This window comes from Lagenorhynchus albirostris, chromosome 20, assembly GCF_949774975.1.
Source record: "Lagenorhynchus albirostris chromosome 20, mLagAlb1.1, whole genome shotgun sequence".
Lineage (NCBI taxonomy): Eukaryota > Metazoa > Chordata > Mammalia > Artiodactyla > Delphinidae > Lagenorhynchus > Lagenorhynchus albirostris.
The window spans coordinates 47723898-47741626 of NC_083114.1; the positions used below are offsets into that span (position 1 = coordinate 47723898).

General features: G+C 57.9%; 2 protein-coding genes and 1 long non-coding RNA gene across 4 annotated transcripts; all 3 read right to left on the bottom strand.

Moving 5' to 3' along the window:
* Positions 1 to 703: 703 nt before the first annotated feature.
* LOC132511583 (uncharacterized) lies at positions 704 to 1916 on the bottom strand. The gene is made up of 3 exons (XR_009537657.1): positions 1711 to 1916; positions 1485 to 1563; positions 704 to 802 (listed from the first exon to the last, which is right to left on the bottom strand). It is a non-coding gene; the product is annotated as an uncharacterized LOC132511583 (long non-coding RNA).
* A 5346-nt stretch (positions 1917 to 7262) lies between these two features.
* Positions 7263 to 11685, bottom strand: UTS2R (urotensin 2 receptor). 2 transcript variants are annotated; one of them, XM_060133941.1, is made up of 4 exons: positions 11458 to 11685; positions 10689 to 10862; positions 9553 to 9593; positions 7263 to 8964 (listed from the first exon to the last, which is right to left on the bottom strand). In XM_060133941.1, the coding sequence occupies exon 4, from the start codon at positions 8818 to 8820 to the stop codon at positions 7726 to 7728; it is 1095 nt and encodes a 364-aa protein (XP_059989924.1). In that variant the 5' UTR covers positions 8821 to 8964; positions 9553 to 9593; positions 10689 to 10862; positions 11458 to 11685; the 3' UTR covers positions 7263 to 7725. The 2 variants fall into 2 exon arrangements, with proteins under 2 accessions (XP_059989924.1, XP_059989923.1); XM_060133940.1 differs by lacking the exon at positions 9553 to 9593.
* A 4114-nt stretch (positions 11686 to 15799) lies between these two features.
* On the bottom strand, positions 15800 to 16314 carry TEX19 (testis expressed 19). Its single transcript, XM_060135749.1, has one exon. The coding sequence runs from the start codon at positions 16298 to 16300 to the stop codon at positions 15800 to 15802; it is 501 nt and encodes a 166-aa protein (XP_059991732.1). The 5' UTR covers positions 16301 to 16314.
* Between the last annotated feature and the right edge of the window lie 1415 nt (positions 16315 to 17729).

The window sequence follows — 17729 nt, forward strand, 5'->3', positions numbered from 1 at the left end:
GGCAAAGAATAAGAAAAGCTATCTTTCCCGTTCCTCCAAAACTCTGTCTCCGTATTTCTTTTCAGCATCGGTGCCCAGAGAGCCAGGATTCTTGGCATCACCTCTATGTTCCTTCCATCTCAGCACCTTTGAGGCCAAGCAGATCCCAATGGAGCTGGGGGTGCAGGTGAGCCCCCATTCCCGAGAAGGCCAGTGGGGGCTCTGGGAGGGCTGGGCCTTGCCTGCCCCGATGCAGGGCACCTCTCCCACCCTGCAGCATGTGGGTCATGGCTACCACCCCCCATCCCAGTGAACGCACAAGGTGGAGGCTTGGAATCTTGCTGCAGCGCACACCTGGCCAGGTGCCCGGTTTGAGCCCCCTGTCCCCACCAGTCGTCCCTGGGTTTCCCAGGCCTGGGAGCATTCACCTGTCTCCTCCCATGCCCCTTGCTAAAGAACAGACAGCTGGGGAGGGTCTCTTAGGAAAGGCCCCATTCCTGGAAAATTCCAGTGAGAGGAGGAGGGAGGGGAGAGAAGGGGGGAGGTGGGTGGGCACCGTCCAGGTTCTCTGCACACCCAGGGTGGGTCCTGGACCAAGACGTCCTCCCCAGGAAAAAGTGGGCCACGTGCTTACACCTGCTGCCCCCTCCCAGAGTCCCCAGCCCCCCACAAGCTCTCCCTGCCCACCCCATGTAGCCAAATCTCCCCCTCTCCCTGCCCTTACCTGTAGGGGCTGCAAGGGGCTTAGCAGGGCTTGTGGGGTGAGGTGGACGTGGCAGTGAGGTGGGGGCCACGCAGTGGGTGCTCTCCTGTGCCCGTGTCTCTATGAGGCCAATGCAGGGCGGGGGTGGAGTTGCTGTTCCCTGGGGACCCCTGCCCTCCACGCCCCGCTGGCCCCTTGGAGCCCTCGCTGAGGCCTCACATCCAGGGTGTGTGGGTCTTGCCTCCTGGGGCATGGCGTCAGGCACACACCCCTCAGAGGGGGAATCCAGACCCCTCAGCCAGGTCAGGACCTGCCCACGAGACCCCAGCTAGCACCCCAACCTCGCTGCCAGCTCAGGCAGCCTTCCTGCATCCATCACAGGTGGGCACGTGGGCTCACGTTGATCCTGCACACCTCCCCCCTCCCTATAATCACTCGTGCACCAGGACCACCTCCCGGCCACATCTCTGGTGGAGGAGGCTCCTGGCTTCCAGCTGCCTGCTGCCCAGCCTGGCGCACTGTGGGGCACACAGGGTCCATCCCAGCTCTGCCCAGCCACCGTGGGCTGGGGGGAGGGGGCAGGACGAGGAGAGGGGTGGGGGGCACTGGGAGGCTGAGGGCAGAAATGGAGGTCCCCCCCGCCCCATCAGAACCCAGTCCCAGCCCTGACTCGCCCCGGCCCTGGGGAGTAATCTTGGTGCAGGGCAGCCAACTCTGAACCCGGGCAGCCTCGGTATTTCACACTGACACATAGTTTTGGGGTGAGACCAGGCTCTGGGCTTTCAATCACGCTGCGGGATACCTCGAGCCACAAAGGGCAAAGGCAGGTGGATGCTCCCAGCTCCTGCGGGTCCCGGGTCCCATGTGGCCTGGTTCCTCAGCTGTGAAACAGGAATAAGAGAATTTTGTATAAAAGATGACCCAGTGGTGAGCTCACCAAGGGGGCCACCTGAGGGCCAGGGAATTTGCACATGGAAGAAGGGCAGAGAGGGGCTGGAACACTGGACCAGAGTCCCCAGGCCGCCTACCGCCCCAGCTGCCTCCTGGCTCTGACCCTGCTCACCACTCAGGCCTGCTAGGCCTTGGTCTCCACAGCTCCAGGAGGGGAAAGGTGGCAGGACAGAGCCATCCAGCCTGGGGGCCCGCTCTGGGCAGCTCAGGGGATGGGGCTCTCCTCTGGGCCCTCACGGGGTCCCAGGAGAACTGGCCCCCACCCCCTGTGTGGGGCCGGACCCTCGGCCGGCCTGGAAAAGGCAGGAGTCTGGAGCGCCTGGCTGCTGGCCATTGGCAGCCTCTCGGGCTTCCTGCTCAGAGCGTCATCTGTCTGGAATTCCAATGGAAAAAACCCTGCTCTTGCAAGTGGGCCCTGTGGCTCTCAGATTCCCGGTTTGGTGGTTTGCAGATGTATGGGACCCAGTCTAGATTCTGGTCATCCCCACCCCCTGCCTGGGATGGGGGGCTCCCACCTTCTGCTGACTGAGCCCCCTCCTTTCTCTTGCATGCTGGGTGTGTGAGTGAAGCTGCCGATGAGCTGAGGGCTTTCTCCAGAGCAAGAAGGCTGGCCCTCCAGGTGACCTGGATCAGGAAGACCAGTCAGCTGGGCGTGTTCAGGTGTGGAACCAGGTAAGAGTTCAGGTCTCTGCACCCCTGAACTAGGCCACCCTACCAGGCAGGCCCACTGTCACTGTGTCACCCATGGCCCCAGGCACTGCCCCCCAGAGCTCCATTTGGTGAGGACAGTCTACAAGAGCAGAGAGCTCCCTAGGCAGGTAAAAGTGATGTGTCTACTGGTTGTAGGTGCAACTCAATTCCCAAAGAATGACTTCCTGGAAAAACTAGGAGTAGAGAAAACTTTGGACTGTGTGTGTATCTTTGTTGATGAGTAATTTACACAAAGTGCAGCAGCCCTGGGCATGCAGCCTGGTGACACGCACTCTGTGCGCTGGTGCATCTCCTTGTGGAACTGGGCTCTCCCTGCCTCCACCCCTGGGGACCCACAGAAGGTGGCAGGGAGGGGCTCAAGGCACAGGTCTCTGGACTGGGCCAGGCCACTCTCCTGGGCCTGTAAAAACCCACAGGTCAGCAGCCAAATCCCGGCCAAGCCTGAGCCTCTTGGAAACTGAGTGGCCTGCGAAGCAGGAATGCGCTGCACCTGGTAAGTCCATCATCCATCATCCGATCCGCCGCCACTAGGCTCCTGGATCCCTGCGCCTTCTGTGAGCTTGGCTGTGAACTCGGCTGTGAACTCACCCGCCTCTGGCTCCTTCCCCACCTTCCACCAACCCCCTCCACCACCTCCAGGAAGACGGTAGACAGAATAAGAGGGGTCAGCGGGTCCCTGGTGGAGGGACAGTTTGTCCATTCATTCATTCATTCCCCACTGGGTGCTGGCCGCCACTGTCCTGGTCACAGGCCCCACAGCCTGCATGACCCCTGTCCCCACTCCTTGTTTCTGCTATAGGAACCGAAGGGAGTGGGCTGGAGAAACTCAGGGAAGAGGGTGCAGGGGGTGGGGTTGGGGCCGGGGACATGCCCCAGGCCTGGCACACGGCTCCCTCCCGATGCAGCTGGGCACCCAGTCCCCATGGCTCTGTGCCCAAGGTCTTGCAGAGGAGCTCCATGCACCACTCCCAGCAAAGGCCTCCCTGCCCAGCCCGCACTCCATTAACCCAGCTTCAAGGGAGACCCCCCACCCCAGAACCAAGTCCAAATTCACAAAAACCTTCCATCTGAGCACAGTGTCTCACAAAGGGATCCCAGTAGCCGTCTATGAAAAGAAATTGGTTCCCCCAGTGCAGTGTGGGGGTGGCCCTGGGGCAGTGGTCGGGACTGAAGTGAGGGCAACAGTGCCTCAAAAGAAAGCCGTAAGGAGCACCGTGGGCTGAGCCTGGCCTTGGCATTTTGCCTCTTCACCTGCAAGTCTGGGTGTTGGGTGGATGGCATTGAAATGTCGAGACCTCGTCCATCACCCTGAGTGACCCTCAGCCCGAGTGCTCATCCGTCAGACAGCCGACAGCCCTCCCGTCCCCACTATGGCCACCACTGCCTTGGAGGCCAGGGCTGGACTCAGACAGAAGGCGCACTCAGCTCCTGGCATCCAGGGCCATAGCAGGAGCGCCGGCTGCTCTTCCTGGTCCTCCCGTCATTTCCCACCCCTCCCCCTCCTTTCTCCCCCCCATCCCTCCCCTTTTCTCCTTCCTCCTCCCTTCTCCACTCCCCCGACTGGCTCCTCAGGCCAGGAAGGCGGTAGCCCCAGGTGAGGCCTCCAGGTTTCAGGAGCTCGGTCTGGAGCTGATGCTTGCAGAGTGGACAGGGACACTGTCACGATTTTCTCAAGTGGTGGCCTGTGTCCCCCTCCCTCCCTGGTTATGTGTAAAGTAGCTCTGTGCACAGCTCTGGTGGTCCCCCGCTCAGGATGAGAAGATGCTATCATCCAGGGCGTCCAGTGCAGGCTGTTGGGGGACTGGGGGCCCTGACAATGGGAGAAGGACGCCCAGGCAGAGGCCCACGCCCACACTGGCACCTGTGGGGGCCTGAGATTCTGGGGCAGGCAGGGAAGGGACGGGATGCAGGCAGCGGAGCAGCCCACGCTGGTGCCGACAGCACCTGTGCCCACCCCAGGGGGGCCCTGCAGGACCAGGCCCCTCACCACAGGCCCAAGAGCATCTCAGGCTCCAACTGTGTTGGGGAGTGTGGGAGTTAAGGTCAAAGGGCCCCAGCGCCCGGGGGTGAACATCCACCCGGGGCTTCCCTGGCTCTGTTCCCGATGACCTGCCCCCCACGGCATCCACACTGCCAGATCTCCAGCAAAGCCCTGTGGCCTTAAGCGTCGGATACCATGAGGGAATCTGCAGAGTGAACCCCGGGTTCTGAGCCCTCCTCCCTGCCTTTGAACTGTTGGAAAAGAGTCAGCATGCGGAGCAGCCCCAGCCTCCCAGCAGGATGTGAGAGCAGCCAGACCTGTGGACACGCCTGGTCAGTGCCTTCCTGGAGTCAGGGGACGGGAGACCTGGTCGGTGCCTTCCCCAGGTCACAGGGGGTGGTGGTGACCTGGTCAGTGCCTTTCTGGGGACAGGGGAAGCTGGCCGAAAGGGTTCCGATGACCTATAGAAGCAAGACGATCCAGAGTGAACATGGCTGTGAGGATGTCCCTTTCTCTCGAGGGGCCCTGCCGGCTGCCCCTCCCTCAGTACATGTTGCCAGGTGGGGAAGCCCCAGGTGGCTGGGACAGAACTGGAGGTGAGGAAGCCTGCACTCACTCCCGTTGGAGGCCAAGGTGATGAGGATGGGAAGGGGGGTGCCCCTGCCCCCCACAGCCTGCGGGCAGCACTGCCCTCCCCGCCCCTGCCCATCTGAGCAAGGCCTATGGCCCTGGCCCCACAGGCGCGTGACTCTGAGAGACGGTCACCATCGGAGCTGCCCGTTCTTAATCCGAGTTTACCCAGAACAGCTGCTCTTTCGTCATAAAACAGTGCCTGCCCTGAGGGAGGGCAGCGTGGGCAGGACGGAGAGGCCAGGAGGACATGAGGACAGGAGCCCTCACGCAGGGCAGCTGGAAGGAGCGGCAGATGCACAGTCCTCCGGGAACAGTCCAGAGGTTCCAGAGCAGCAACGCCTCCACACAGACGCGCACACGGGCGGCCGCGGCGGCCCTGTTCATTTGGAGAAAATGTGGCAGCAGCTCAAATGCCCAAAACCGACACGTGTTCATCCAACGGGGCGTATTCAGCTCTGCCCAAGCTGTGCGGCCGGGCGTCTGTTCCCGGAATGTGGTGGGTGAGGCTCCTCCACGCGGTGGGAGGCCTTCCAGCAAAACTGGAGGTTTCCGGGAAAGAAAGAATTCTACCCCAAGGCTGCAGCATCTTCTCCTGCCTGAGTTTCCAGCCCACCACCCCATCGATGGACCTCAGACGTGCCAGCCCCTTAATCGCTGAACCAGTTCCTTCATGGAACCTCCCATTATTCATGTCTGTCCTCACTGGTCAGTTTCTCTGGAGCTCCCTGCCTGACAGACGTCTTGAGACTGGATTGTGAGGATGGTTGCACAACTCTGTCTTTTCACTGAAAATCATTACTTGAACTTTAAGCGGGTGAGTTTGATGGTGTGAGACTGTCCCCAGTAAAGCTGTAGCATTTGAACAGGAGCCCTCACCTGCTAGAGCCGGTTCTAGACATGCCCCGGTTGGCCCCTCACCCCAGGACTCTCTGCTGTCCAGCTTGCCAAGGGCTGGGCACCATTCCTGATGGGCTGGTAACTGCGGGTCTTGAGCCAGACTAGGCCTCCATAAATCACCCGTCCCTTACTGGTTGGTCCCGGGGGCCCGGGGTGAGGGGAGAGGGAGAGGCTGTGGGTGGTGGACCCAGGGAGGTCGGCCAAGCCACAGTAGGCCAGCAGGAGTCTCCTTGTGGCTGTGTGTGTGGGTACACAGGCGTGAGAGCCTGCCTAACATTTTTAAACACTCTGAAACACTCAGGGTGTCATCATGAGGCTCCCCAGAGGCTGGGCACTTCCAAGCGGAAGATCGAGGACAGCCCCTGCCGCTGTCCCAGGCCTGGCGGTGGAGGCTCGCCCAGCCCACCTGGGAGCATTAACCAGGGTACTCAGGTCTTAAGTTTGGAGCCAAAAATGTAACTTTTTCAGCATCACTCCGAGAAACAGCACACAGAGCACCTTCACACATACAGATGAATGGGGGCTGCAGGGCCATTTCTGGGGGTCTCAGTTTTCTAAGTTTGGGGGCTTCTCAACACATCCTGGAATCAGGATTTGGGAAGCAGAGACCCAGGGTCTTGGTCAAGGTACGAACTTTGGGCTGTTTACTTCCAAAAACATTTGGGGTCCCAAGTTGCACTGGTGGCCTCGGACCCCATACTTAGGGGCCAGTGGGGAGGGAGGTGTAGATCTCCACCTGCCCACACGTTAGGATCCTGTCAGGGTCTTGAAAGGGGTCCAGGAGGGCCTGGCTGGTGGTGAGTCTGATGTGTAGCCAAGGCCGAGGCCCAGCTGTGAGATGTGAGCTGGGGCCTCAGTGTGGAGTGTGCAGGCCGCTGGACGGTTGGGTAGGGGTGGGGAGAGGTCCAACATCTCTCCCTGTGGGCGGGCTCTCTACAGGCGGGGTCCAGTGGCCTTGACGTCCACAGGAGGCCCAGCTCGGATGCTGCACACAAGAGGCATGAGATAAACCCCTACGTGTGTTGTGTGATCCACCCCCCACCTGACCCCCACCCCCCCCCCAGGTCTGGGGAGGGAGAGGCAGGTGAGCTGCTGAAGGGAGAGGAATTCTGGCTCATGGTTTCAGTTTAGGTGCCGAGTTCCTGCCCTGGAGTGATGCCCCAGCTGCCCCTCCTCCCTGAGCAGCTTGAGGCTGGTGGCTCCCTGCCCCACCCCAGGGTCTCAGGCCCCACATCCAGGGCCCAGCTCAGGCCTGATGGCGCCCGCCCACCATGTCAGGAAGGCTGAATGGCTGGACGTGTCTCCTCCCCAGCCAGGTGGACAGGCTCATCCAAGTGCGGGGGGACGTCCTAGGGGTCCTGCCTCCGTTGACATCCCACCCACACTGCTGCGGCAGGACAAGGCTCGAAGAGCTCAGAGTTTATTGTTCCAGGTGCTGAAGCTGTGAGGGATGGAGCCACATGGGAGCCGGGAGGGATGGGGAGAGGGCCATGCACCAGCCAAGAGGAGGGTCCCAGGCAGGCAGCCTGTGTGCCTACATGCTGTCGCCTGCCAGTGTGTGCCCCGCCACGCGTCACGTAGGCGCTCACGTCTGCGGGGGGCAGTGAAGACTCCACTCACCACCGTCTTCAGAAGCTGGTCCTGGGCCTGAGCCTCCTACAGACCCTCACAGATGGACGGGGCAGGGGGGCATTACGGGAATGTGGCTGCGCTGATGGAGCTGAAGTGAGTGATGGGGGAGGGAGAGCAGGGAACTTTCTGGAAGAGGACTGAGGAAGGGAGGCAGGCAGTGGGGGAGTCCAGGAGTGACCTGGGCTCTGGGGGCCACTCCCCACCCCCACTCCAGCGCCCACGTGGAGGCTGGGGACGCTCAGGTGCAGAGCCCCCTAGGGGCGGCCTGGGACAGCGCGATGGTCTCGCTGGCCTGCTGGCTGCTGGAGGACAGTGAGTGGCCTGAGCTGCGCTGGCAGCCGGTGCGGGCCTGCGGGAAGCTGTGGGTACCCCCGGGCCGGTGGGCGCCCCTGCCTTGGAGCGAGCGCTGGCGGTAGTCGCGGTAGTTCTTAGTGAGCAGCGTGTAGAGGAAGGGGTTTACGCAGCTGTTGCTGTAGGTGAGGCAGGTGGTCAGGTAGTTGACGATGCGGGCGGAGCGGGGCGTGAGCGGCGGGGTCCCGCGGTACTGGGTGAGGAGCTGCCACAGCCAGAAGGGCAGGAAGCAGGCCCAGAAGAGCAGCACGATTCCCAGGATGAGGTAGAGCACCCTGGGGTTGGGTAGCCGCCGCGTCTGCGTGAAGGAAGCCCGCTGCGACTGCCAGTAGGCCCGGGCCAGGCGGACGTAGAGCAGCCCGATGACCACGCCGGGCCCCACAATGCTGGTCCCGAAGAGTAGTGTCAGGTAGGTGCGGTGGGCGCGCTGGCCCCAGGCCGGCAGGCAGAGGCTCTTGTGGCCCCTGCGGACCAGCCGGATGGCCAGCATCATGGGCAGTGCCAGCAACAGCGCCAGCAGCCACGTGCCCAGCGCCAGGACCTTGCGGTAGCCCTTGGAACGCTGCACCATGTCCAGTGGCCTCACCACGGCAGTGTAGCGCTCACTGCTCATGAGGGTCAGGGTGAAGATGCTGGCGTGCATGGTCAGGAAGTCCAGGCTGAAGAGGACACGGCAGCCCACGTCGCCGAAGTGCCACGCCTTGGTGACGTAGGTGGCCACGATGAAGGGGATGCTGAGCAGGTAGAGCAAGTCCGCCAGCGCCAGGTTGATGACGTAGACGTACATGGAGGCCGAGGTGTGCAGGAAGCGACACATGACAGCCAGCGTGTACAAGTTGCCCACCACGCCAACCACGCCCATGGCCGAGAGCACCACCCCAATGGTGCCCGTGGCCACCAGGTCCTCCAGGGAGCTGGGCTCCGCTGGGCTGGCCCACGAGGTGTTGAGAGAGGCATTGGGGGCGCCAGGCGGCTCGGGCATGGTGCTGCCTGTCGTAGCCAGCACAGGGAACCTGCTCAACGGCTCTGGACTCAGCACCGTCTCTGCTGCCTCACACTGGGCTTGGGGCTGGGGCCTGCTGCTCCTTTAGGCAGAGAAGGGGCATCTGTGGATGACAAGCTCGTCCTGCGGGAGAGGATGCCCATTAAAGATGCAGGTCAGGCACCCCCTCCCACTCCCAGGAGGCTGTGAGAGGACACAGTTCCCACTGGGCTAGGGAGGCCTGCAGAGGGATGGGGTTCGCCAACTGCAACACCCCCTTGGGGACTCTTCATTCAAAACTCTAACACTCTGCCTCGCTTCCCCAGCTATGTAGAGGGACCACCTAGACCAGCTGCTCCCCGTGCGTGCCCCAGCAGCACCCCCACCCTGGGCCTCAATGCAAGTCCAAAGGCCTCTGGGCTGGCTGGACTTTTCTGAAAACCAGAGCACAGCAGGCAGACTGCAGGGGTGGGGTCAGCAGTGGATGGAACCAGGAGTCCTCCCTAGGCCTCCTCACTTCCTCATCTGTGAAGGGCAGGGTGACGGTGCTAACCCCTGCGTCCTTTCTCCCAATTTATTTCTCCTGTATGTTTAAAAAAAAAAATTTGTTCGGATTGCAAAAGTAGTATCTGCTGACTTTAAAGTTCAAATAGGAAAATATGTTTGGTAAAGAGGGGAAAGCCCTTGTAATCTCTCTTTATCTACGTGGGGAAAATGAGCCTTAATGCCTACCTCCCACCACACGTGAAAATAATTCAAGATGGACTGTGCACCTGTATGTAACAGAGTAAATTAATTAATTAATCAAGTTCTGGAAGAAAGGAGAATATCTGCATGACCTTGGGTAGGCAAAGATTTCTCAAAAAAAAAAAAAAAAGAACAAGAAATACTTGCAATAAAAGACCCATCAAGTGGATTTCATTACAATTAAGAACTTCACTGAGAGAGTAAAAAATGTAAACCATGGACTAGGAAAAGATTATCAGAAGACATATATCAGGGCTTCCCTGGTGGTACAGTGGTTGAGAGTCCGCCTGCCGATGCAGGGGACACAGGTTCGTGCCCCGGTCCGGGAAGATCCCACATGCCGCGGAGCGGCTGGGCCCGTGAGCCATGGCCGCTGAGCCTGCCTGTCCGGAGCCTGTGCTCCGCAACGGGAAAGGCCACAACAGTGAGATGCCCGCGTACCGCAAAAAAAAAAAAAGAAGACATATATCAGACAAAGAACTAGTAATCAAAATATATGAAAGAACTACAAATCAATAAAGACTAATGACTCATTTGGGAAAAAAAGAAAAAAGACAAGATTTGAATAGGAAATTCTCAAAAGAGGATGTCCAAATGGCCAAGAAGCACATGAAAGGATGCTCAACATCATTAGTCATCCAGGAGATTAGGGTAAAAACCTCTGCACCCCCACCAGGATGGCTGGAATCAAAAAGGCAGATCCCAAGTGCTGCGAGGATGTGGAGGAACCAGACTCCTGAACTGCTGGAGGGGCCATAGAATGGTGCAGCCCCTGTGGAAAACAATCTGGCACCATCAAAAAAAAAAAGTTGGACACATGCATGTCCTCTCATCCAGCAGTTCCACTCTTAGGTTTGTGTCCAAGAGAAATGAGTGCAAATGTCCACAAAAAGCAAGAATGAAAATGTTCACAGCAGGCAGGAGCTGGAAACCACCCAACTGTCCATGAATAGTAGCGTGGATAAAGAAACTGTGACCCCTCCATAAAAATGTTCTGAGATGATGAAGAAGATGGAATTACCCTACAGTCAACAACTTGATGAAACTCAAATATGCTATGTTGAGAAAAACAAAACAAAACAAAAAAACAGACACAAAGAGTACACTGTGATTCCATTTACCTGAAGTTCTGGAGCAGGCAAAATCTCTATGATAGCTGTTGCCGGGGTGTCAACTGGTAGGGGGCGCTGGAGAGCACTCTGAGGGATGGACTTGTGCTGTGTCCTCAAGTGGTGGTGGTTACACAGGTGTAGACACGTGTAAAAACTAACGGAGTTGCACGCCTATGACCCTTGCTGTGTGAAAATTGCCGTCATAAGAAAAAAAGACCTAAAACTGGAAATACTCGAACTGAGAGGAGAGGCCCCTCTGTCGCCCCATCTCCCCACATCCAGGGAAGACACTGGCTCCAGGTTTTTCCCCTCTACAGGTCCAGCGTTCACACTAACACAGATAAACTCGGGGCGTCCACCCGACGTGGTCTGAGCCCTCCGTGCAGAAGGGAACCTGGGTGCAGAGATGCCGCCCCAGACCCCCTCTCCGCGGGACCCGGCCCAGCCTCGAGTCTGGCGAGGGCAGCTGGGGGCCTTCCTACTGGCCGGAGGCTCCCTCCCCGGCGGCCGCCCCCCGGGGGTCAGGGTTCCGGAGCCCTCCCCCAGGGGCTGCAGCGAACCGAGCCGAGGGCGCCCCCGGGAGGGACGCGAAGCCCTCGCCGAGACCGCGGCGCGCACCTCATCGCTCGCCACCCGAAGCGCTGCACACCCTCCCCGAGGCGCGAGGAGGGTTCAGTGGCCCTGCGATCCTACCTGGCACAGTGCGGGCCGGCGGGGAGGGCGCCCCGCGCACCAGGTCCCGGCCCCCGCCCCGCACCCTCTCAGCGCCCATGCCCACCTCAGTCACTGGGCCATCAGGTCTGTGCGCCGAGCCCCGGGGTCGCGCTCGGGACGTCCTCCTTGCCGCCACGCGTCTCCGGGAACCTTCCCGAGGGTTCCGTCCCGGACGGGAGCGCGGAGGGGCGTGCGGGCTCCCAGCGGCGCGTGGTGGAGGGGAGCCCGCCCGCCTGTCCCGCCGGGAGAGCCTCTCTCCGCGCCCAGACCCCTGTCGCCGCCGCCACCTGCCCGGCCGCCAGCTGGGAATGCGCCGCGGCCCTGCGCCCGGCCTGGGCATTAATAACCCGGGGGGGCCGCGGGAGGGGGGGCGGGGATGCGCTGGGGCGGCTGGGGAGGCGCGGGGGGGGGGAGGGCAGCCGGCGCGGGGGCGTGGGGGCGCGCAGGGAAGGGGGCAGGTCACTCCTCGGCCGTGGGGTGAAGCCGAGTCCAGGCAGGTTGCAGCCCTTGTGCGGGGCGTCTCTGCTTCCCTTCGCCCTCTGCACTCCACCCCTCAGTTTCCCAGGCGCTGAGCGGTTGTCAGTGAAGCCCTGGACCCTCCCGTGCACCTGGTGGGGACACAGTGGGGGGGGGTTCTGAGACACCGAGGCGGGGCCGCGACCCAGTGGCATTAATGACATTCATAATGTGCACTCGTCACTACTTCCAAAACCTTTTATCAACCCAAACAGAAACTGTCCCCATTAAACAACTCTGCATCCCACCCCCCCAGGCCCTAACAACCACTATTCTCCTTCTGTCTCCATTTTTTACTTGACTACTCTAGGAACCCACCTCCTGCGAGTGGGATCATACAGTTTTTGTTGTTTAGTGTCTGGCTTCTTTCACTTACTATGATGTCTAAGAGGTTCCTCCATGTTGTAGCAAGTGTCAGAGCTTCCTTCCTTTTCAAGGCTGAATACTATTCCGTCGTTTACACACCACATTTATTTATCCCTTCATCTGTGATGGACTCTTGGGTTGTTTTCCCCTTTTGGTGATGGTGACTAGTGCTGCTATTTTGATTCACAATTTCCTGTTCCTTTTATGGATCATATTTCTTCCTTAATCTTTTTTTTTTTTTTTTTTTTTTTTTTTTGCGGTACGCGGGCTTCTCACTGTTGTGGCCTCTCCCGTTGTGGAGCACAGGCTCCAGATGCGCAGGCTCAGCGGCCATGGCTCACGGGCCCAGCCGCTCCGCGGCATGTGGGATCTTCCCAGACCGGGTCACGAACCTGTATCCCCTGCATTGGCAGGCGGACTCTCAACCACTGCGCCACCAGGGAAGCCCTGGCAGGTGGATTCTTAACCACTGTGCCACCAGGGAAGCCACTGCAGCTGTTTTAATGGAAAGAGTGAATTAATTCTTATTGGAACGGCATTGCCAAGGGGTGGGGGCTGGGAGGACACTGCAGGCTGTTCGTCACAGGTCCTCTGGAAAGAGAACGGACAGTTATCCCTACTCTGGGCCAATGTGCTACAACTTTTACATTTGATTTTTTTAAATTGAGGTGAAATTCACACAACATAAAATCAACTGTTCAGTGGCATGTAGTGCATTCATAAAATTGTGCAAGTTATTGCCTCTGTCTAGTTCCAGAACATTTTCATTACCTCAGAAGGAGACTCTACATCCATTAAGCAATTATTTCCCCCTCCCCCTTTCCCTCAGTCTCTGTCAACCACTCATCTGCTAGTCTCTATGGATTTGCCTATTCCGGACATTTCATATAAATGAAATCATACAATGTATGGTCTTTTGTGACAGGCTTCATTTACTTATCACACTGTTTTTAAGATTTATCCACCTTGCAGCATCAGAACTTCACTCCTTTTTATGGTTGAATAATACCCCTTTGTATGGCTAGATCACAGTTTGTTTACCCGTTCGTCAGTTGATGGCCTTTTGGGTTGTTTCCACCTTTTGGCTATTGTGAATAATGCTGCTATAAGCATGTGTGTGTATGTTTTTAAATTATTTGGGTATATAGCTAGGAATAGAATCACTGGGTCGTATGGTAATTATATGTTTAATTTTTTTAGGATACATTGGATCTTACTTCGTCTTCACCATAACCTTGTGAGTTGATGTCCCCCCCCCCATTTTCAGAGGAGAAGAGCTGAAGAAACAGCTGTAGCCTCTTGGCAAAGAACTGGGGCTCTTGCTTGGATCCTGCTGCCGGGCTGCCTTCTCCTTACCTCCGCATCCCACAATACTGCAAAGCAGATGGGTCATTAAAAAAAAGAGTCTGCCCAAAACAAGGGTTTGTTGGAGTGATGAATAAACGGACTGTTTAACCTGGAGGGACAGAGAGAGGAGGGAACGAAGGCAAGACCGTGCTGAGTTTATTTGGAAGAAGAGCCAGGTGCACGTTGAAATACAGATTCCAAGTCGATAAATGCCCACAGAATTATGAGATCGTGTTGAAATGAAGTGTTTCGAATGGCTGCTGCATTAATGCCTTCTATCTAATTAGCATCGGAAGTCTTCATGATTTAAGACCTGGAGACTTACTTCTGAAAGATACGAGAGAAAAAGACTGCCCCCAAAGTTCGATGAAAGGATCTCATTGCTACTGTTAATACTTAACACAGCAGCACCCCCTCACCCCCACACCCCCTGAGTGGACCCTTAGATCTGCACCTTTCACTGAAAGGGATACAGCCCATCCTTGAATCATTGGAGGCTATGCCAGCTGAGATCCGCAACGGAGGATTGTAGAAACCTCCAGATTGGTCGTTTATAAGAAAGAGAAGCTGCCAATTAAGAGCTTTTTCCTGGCCCACAGCACCCTGGTGACAAGACCTCCAGAGCTTCCTTCTCCAGTGAGTCTGCAGAGAATGGGTAGGCTGACGCATACTGCCCCCTACCCCTGGTGTCATGAACATTATTAGCAATCTTTGCACATGGTTCGGCCTCGAGTTGTTTTTGTTTTAATATCAAGGGCACAGATTTAGATTCATTAAAATCTGTATTTGGTGACACACTCTCATTGTAGTTCAAAGCATTCCCTTTCTTATTTTAGGCATGTGTGTATGTGTTGTTCTTTATAATGTGATAAATACCTGTGAACACCATGAGCCGAAAAACTGACCAGAACCCTCATCTGGCCTGTGCTGCTCCCCACTCTGTTCCCTGCTCCCAGGGGATTTAAACATGTAACAGTGACTCCACCGAGACCCTGAGGCCAATCCGCAGGGACTAGTTGAGGACAGTCAGCACAGGGGCTTGATACAGAACTTTTATTGCATTGTTTAATTAAACAAACAAACGGGAACTAAACTGTCAAACGCATTAAATGGCCAACATTTGAAACCAGGTCTTCTCCTGCTACAGACTAGAGTGTCCAGTGCTGCTGACAGGGTCCTGTGGAGCCCCAAAGGCCGTCTGGTGATCCTGTCACCCCAGACTCCTGAGTGTGCCTGGAAGTATCTCACCCATAACGTCTCTCCACGAGTCCAGGGCAGGGCTGGGGCATGGCACTGCACCCTGCTCTCCACGCCACACTCTATAGCAGTTGTTCACACCATCACATCCTTGTCAGTGTCATGTCCCTAACTCCATGACAGCTGACAGGTAAAAACTTCCCTCCCCAACATTGGCATTTGTGTTGCTTCCCCCCTTAGGCTGCGGTGGGTCCCATTTCTCAGTCTCTGAGCCACTCACCATTCTTCTTCCCCAGGCCCAAGTCTCCAACCTTTGCTAATTGCTAATAACAACCCTGGCTGTTGTGGAGGGATCAGTCCCTCCCAGCTTCTGGTGTCCTGGGGAAGTCAGGACAATGGTGATCACTTGGGCCTCAGTTCCTCAGTTCAGGGGCCCTGGGCTGAGGGTCTGGAAACATGGCAGCTCCCCCAGGGCTGAGGCTCCCATAACAGCCAGGCTCTCCCCAGGCCCTCTGGGCCCACTGGTGCTGGGATCCCATCCTTGGGTGGAGGACTGTGGCCTAGAGGCCGAGTGCCCCTCCTCTGCCTCCCTCTTGGTCCAGGGTGAATAGGAGAGGATGGTGAGTCCCCTTTTAAGCAGGGCTGAGTCTGCAGGGACCAGCTCTTCACTCTGCCCTGGAGGAGAGGATTCCAGAATGCTTAGCCTCCACCGGTGCAGGTCCTGCTTCTGGGGTGCATCTTGGAGTCCCACCACTCTCACCTCATCAGGCTCCAGCAGCAGTTTCCAACACTGGGCTGGGGTCCTCAGGGCCCATCCTGGCTTCATCTTCCGGAGGTAGATGGCGTCATAGCAGCCCACCATAAAGATGACCTGCAGGTCCAGTAACGAGGCCTTGGCCTCAACAGGGCCCGTGGCCCGGGTGGTGCCCAGCTCCAACGCCATGGGCTCCCACCGGGGGCAGGTCCACGCTGAAAAACGCCTACCATGGAGAAGGGCTTGGCCAGTGTGAGCAGGTAGGGAGTCCCCCAAATCTCCAGGGAAGGCTTTGGGTCCAGTCAGCATCCTCAGCACCCAGGCCCAGGGGTGTGGCATCCTGAGGCTCCAGCTCGGTGGGCATAAAGTGCTCGTCCAGGTCCAGGTCCTCCTCGTCTGACTCCACGAGGCCTAACGCCAGGGTGCCCCAGCCCCAGTCCACAGACCCACCCTGTGCAGGGTGCCCTTGGCCCAGCCCCCAGCTTGGTCCCATCCCCGGGGATGACCCCTGCTCAGACCCTGCCTCAATGTGCTCCATCAGCTCAGGGCCCCAATCTTCATCTTCCCAGTCTTCCACCTCCAGCACCTGTCCAAGGTCCAGAAAGGCAGCCTTGAAGCAAGCGAAGCAGACCCTCAGCTGGCTGCCGTGTTGAAGCTCATACATCCAGGACGTGTACAGGTAGGACAGGCCCTCCGCCTCACACCGCAGGCTGACTGGGGGGCACATGGCCACGCCGCCTACAGGACTTGCTGGGATCTTAGGGGGTCTGGCCCAGAGGTGGGGGGCACAGTGAAGTGCTGGGGGGCAGGGAGGAGGGGCGTGAGAACGAGGAGGAGAACAGGGAGGATCAGGAGGACGACAAAGGTGTTTCCTGTGTGGGGATTTGGGGGGCGGGGGAGGAACTGGGTCCTAATCCAACACGGACCTGCAGAGGTTGGGAGGGACAAACTTCTGGAATTATCTTCAGCTGATGCAAGTGTTCTGTCCTCTGGGAACTGCAAAGGAAAGCAGTGAGGTTAGGGCCCCCCAGCAGGCAGGTGGGAGCAGGTCACGCAGGGACGAGCTGGGTGCAAGGACCTTTGGGGTCAGACCCGGCCCTTTCGCTCTGCCTCTGCTCAGTTTAGCTGATCTGGGGCCAGTGGGCCACACAGCCTCTCCCCCATCCGACTCCCTACTCTCCCACCTCAGGGATCCTCAAACCCAGCCCGCCTTGCCTGATGGAACTGAAGGAAACTGAGGCAACCTGTCACAACCTGAGGGAACCTGACTGAACCTGAGGGAAACTGTCGGAACCTGATGCAAGCTGTCAGAACCTGAGGGAACCTGTCAGAACCTGCACAAATCTGACAGAACCTGACCAAATCTGACTGAATTTGACAGAACCTGACTGAATTTGACAGAAACTGACTGAATCTGAGAGAAGCTGTTGGAACCTGACTGAACCTGGGAACCTGAAGAAACCTGTCAGAACATGACAGAACCTGAGAGAAACTGCCAGAAACTGAGGGAACCTGTCAGAACCCGAGAGAATCTGTCAGAACCTAAGGAAAGCTGTCAGAACCTGACTGAACCTGAGGGAACCTGTGAGAATCTGACAGAACCTGAGTGTACCTGCAAAAACTTGACGGAACCTCACTGAACCTGTCAGAAACTGATGGAACCTGAGGGAACGTGTCAGAACCTTACGGAACCAGAGAGAGCTGTCAGAACCTGACAGAACCTGAGGGATCCTCACAGAACCTGAGAGAATCTGTGAGAACCAGTCAGAGCCTGACCAAATCTAACAGAACCTGACAGAACCTGACAGAACCTGAAGGAGCCTGACAGAACCACCCCTACCTGAGCTAGCCCGTCTGGCTTGAGGCCACGCTGGACCACGTGAACTCTTCAGCCGCCAAGCCCCACACTCCAGCAGCCCACAGGCCCCAGACCCTCTCCTCAGTCTGAGGGGCTCTCTGCTGGCCTGTCGCCTCCCTCCTGTGGGCACCTGGGGGGAAAGGAGGGGACACAGCCCACCTGGGTATATAAAGGGCCATTTCCCATGGTGCTCTGGGCTCATCTGCATATCTCCCATGAGCCTCAGCCCACCAGGAAATGAAACTGCTGAGTCATTCCTCTCCTCCCCTCCCCCCTCAACCCCGCCCCGCCCCGCCCT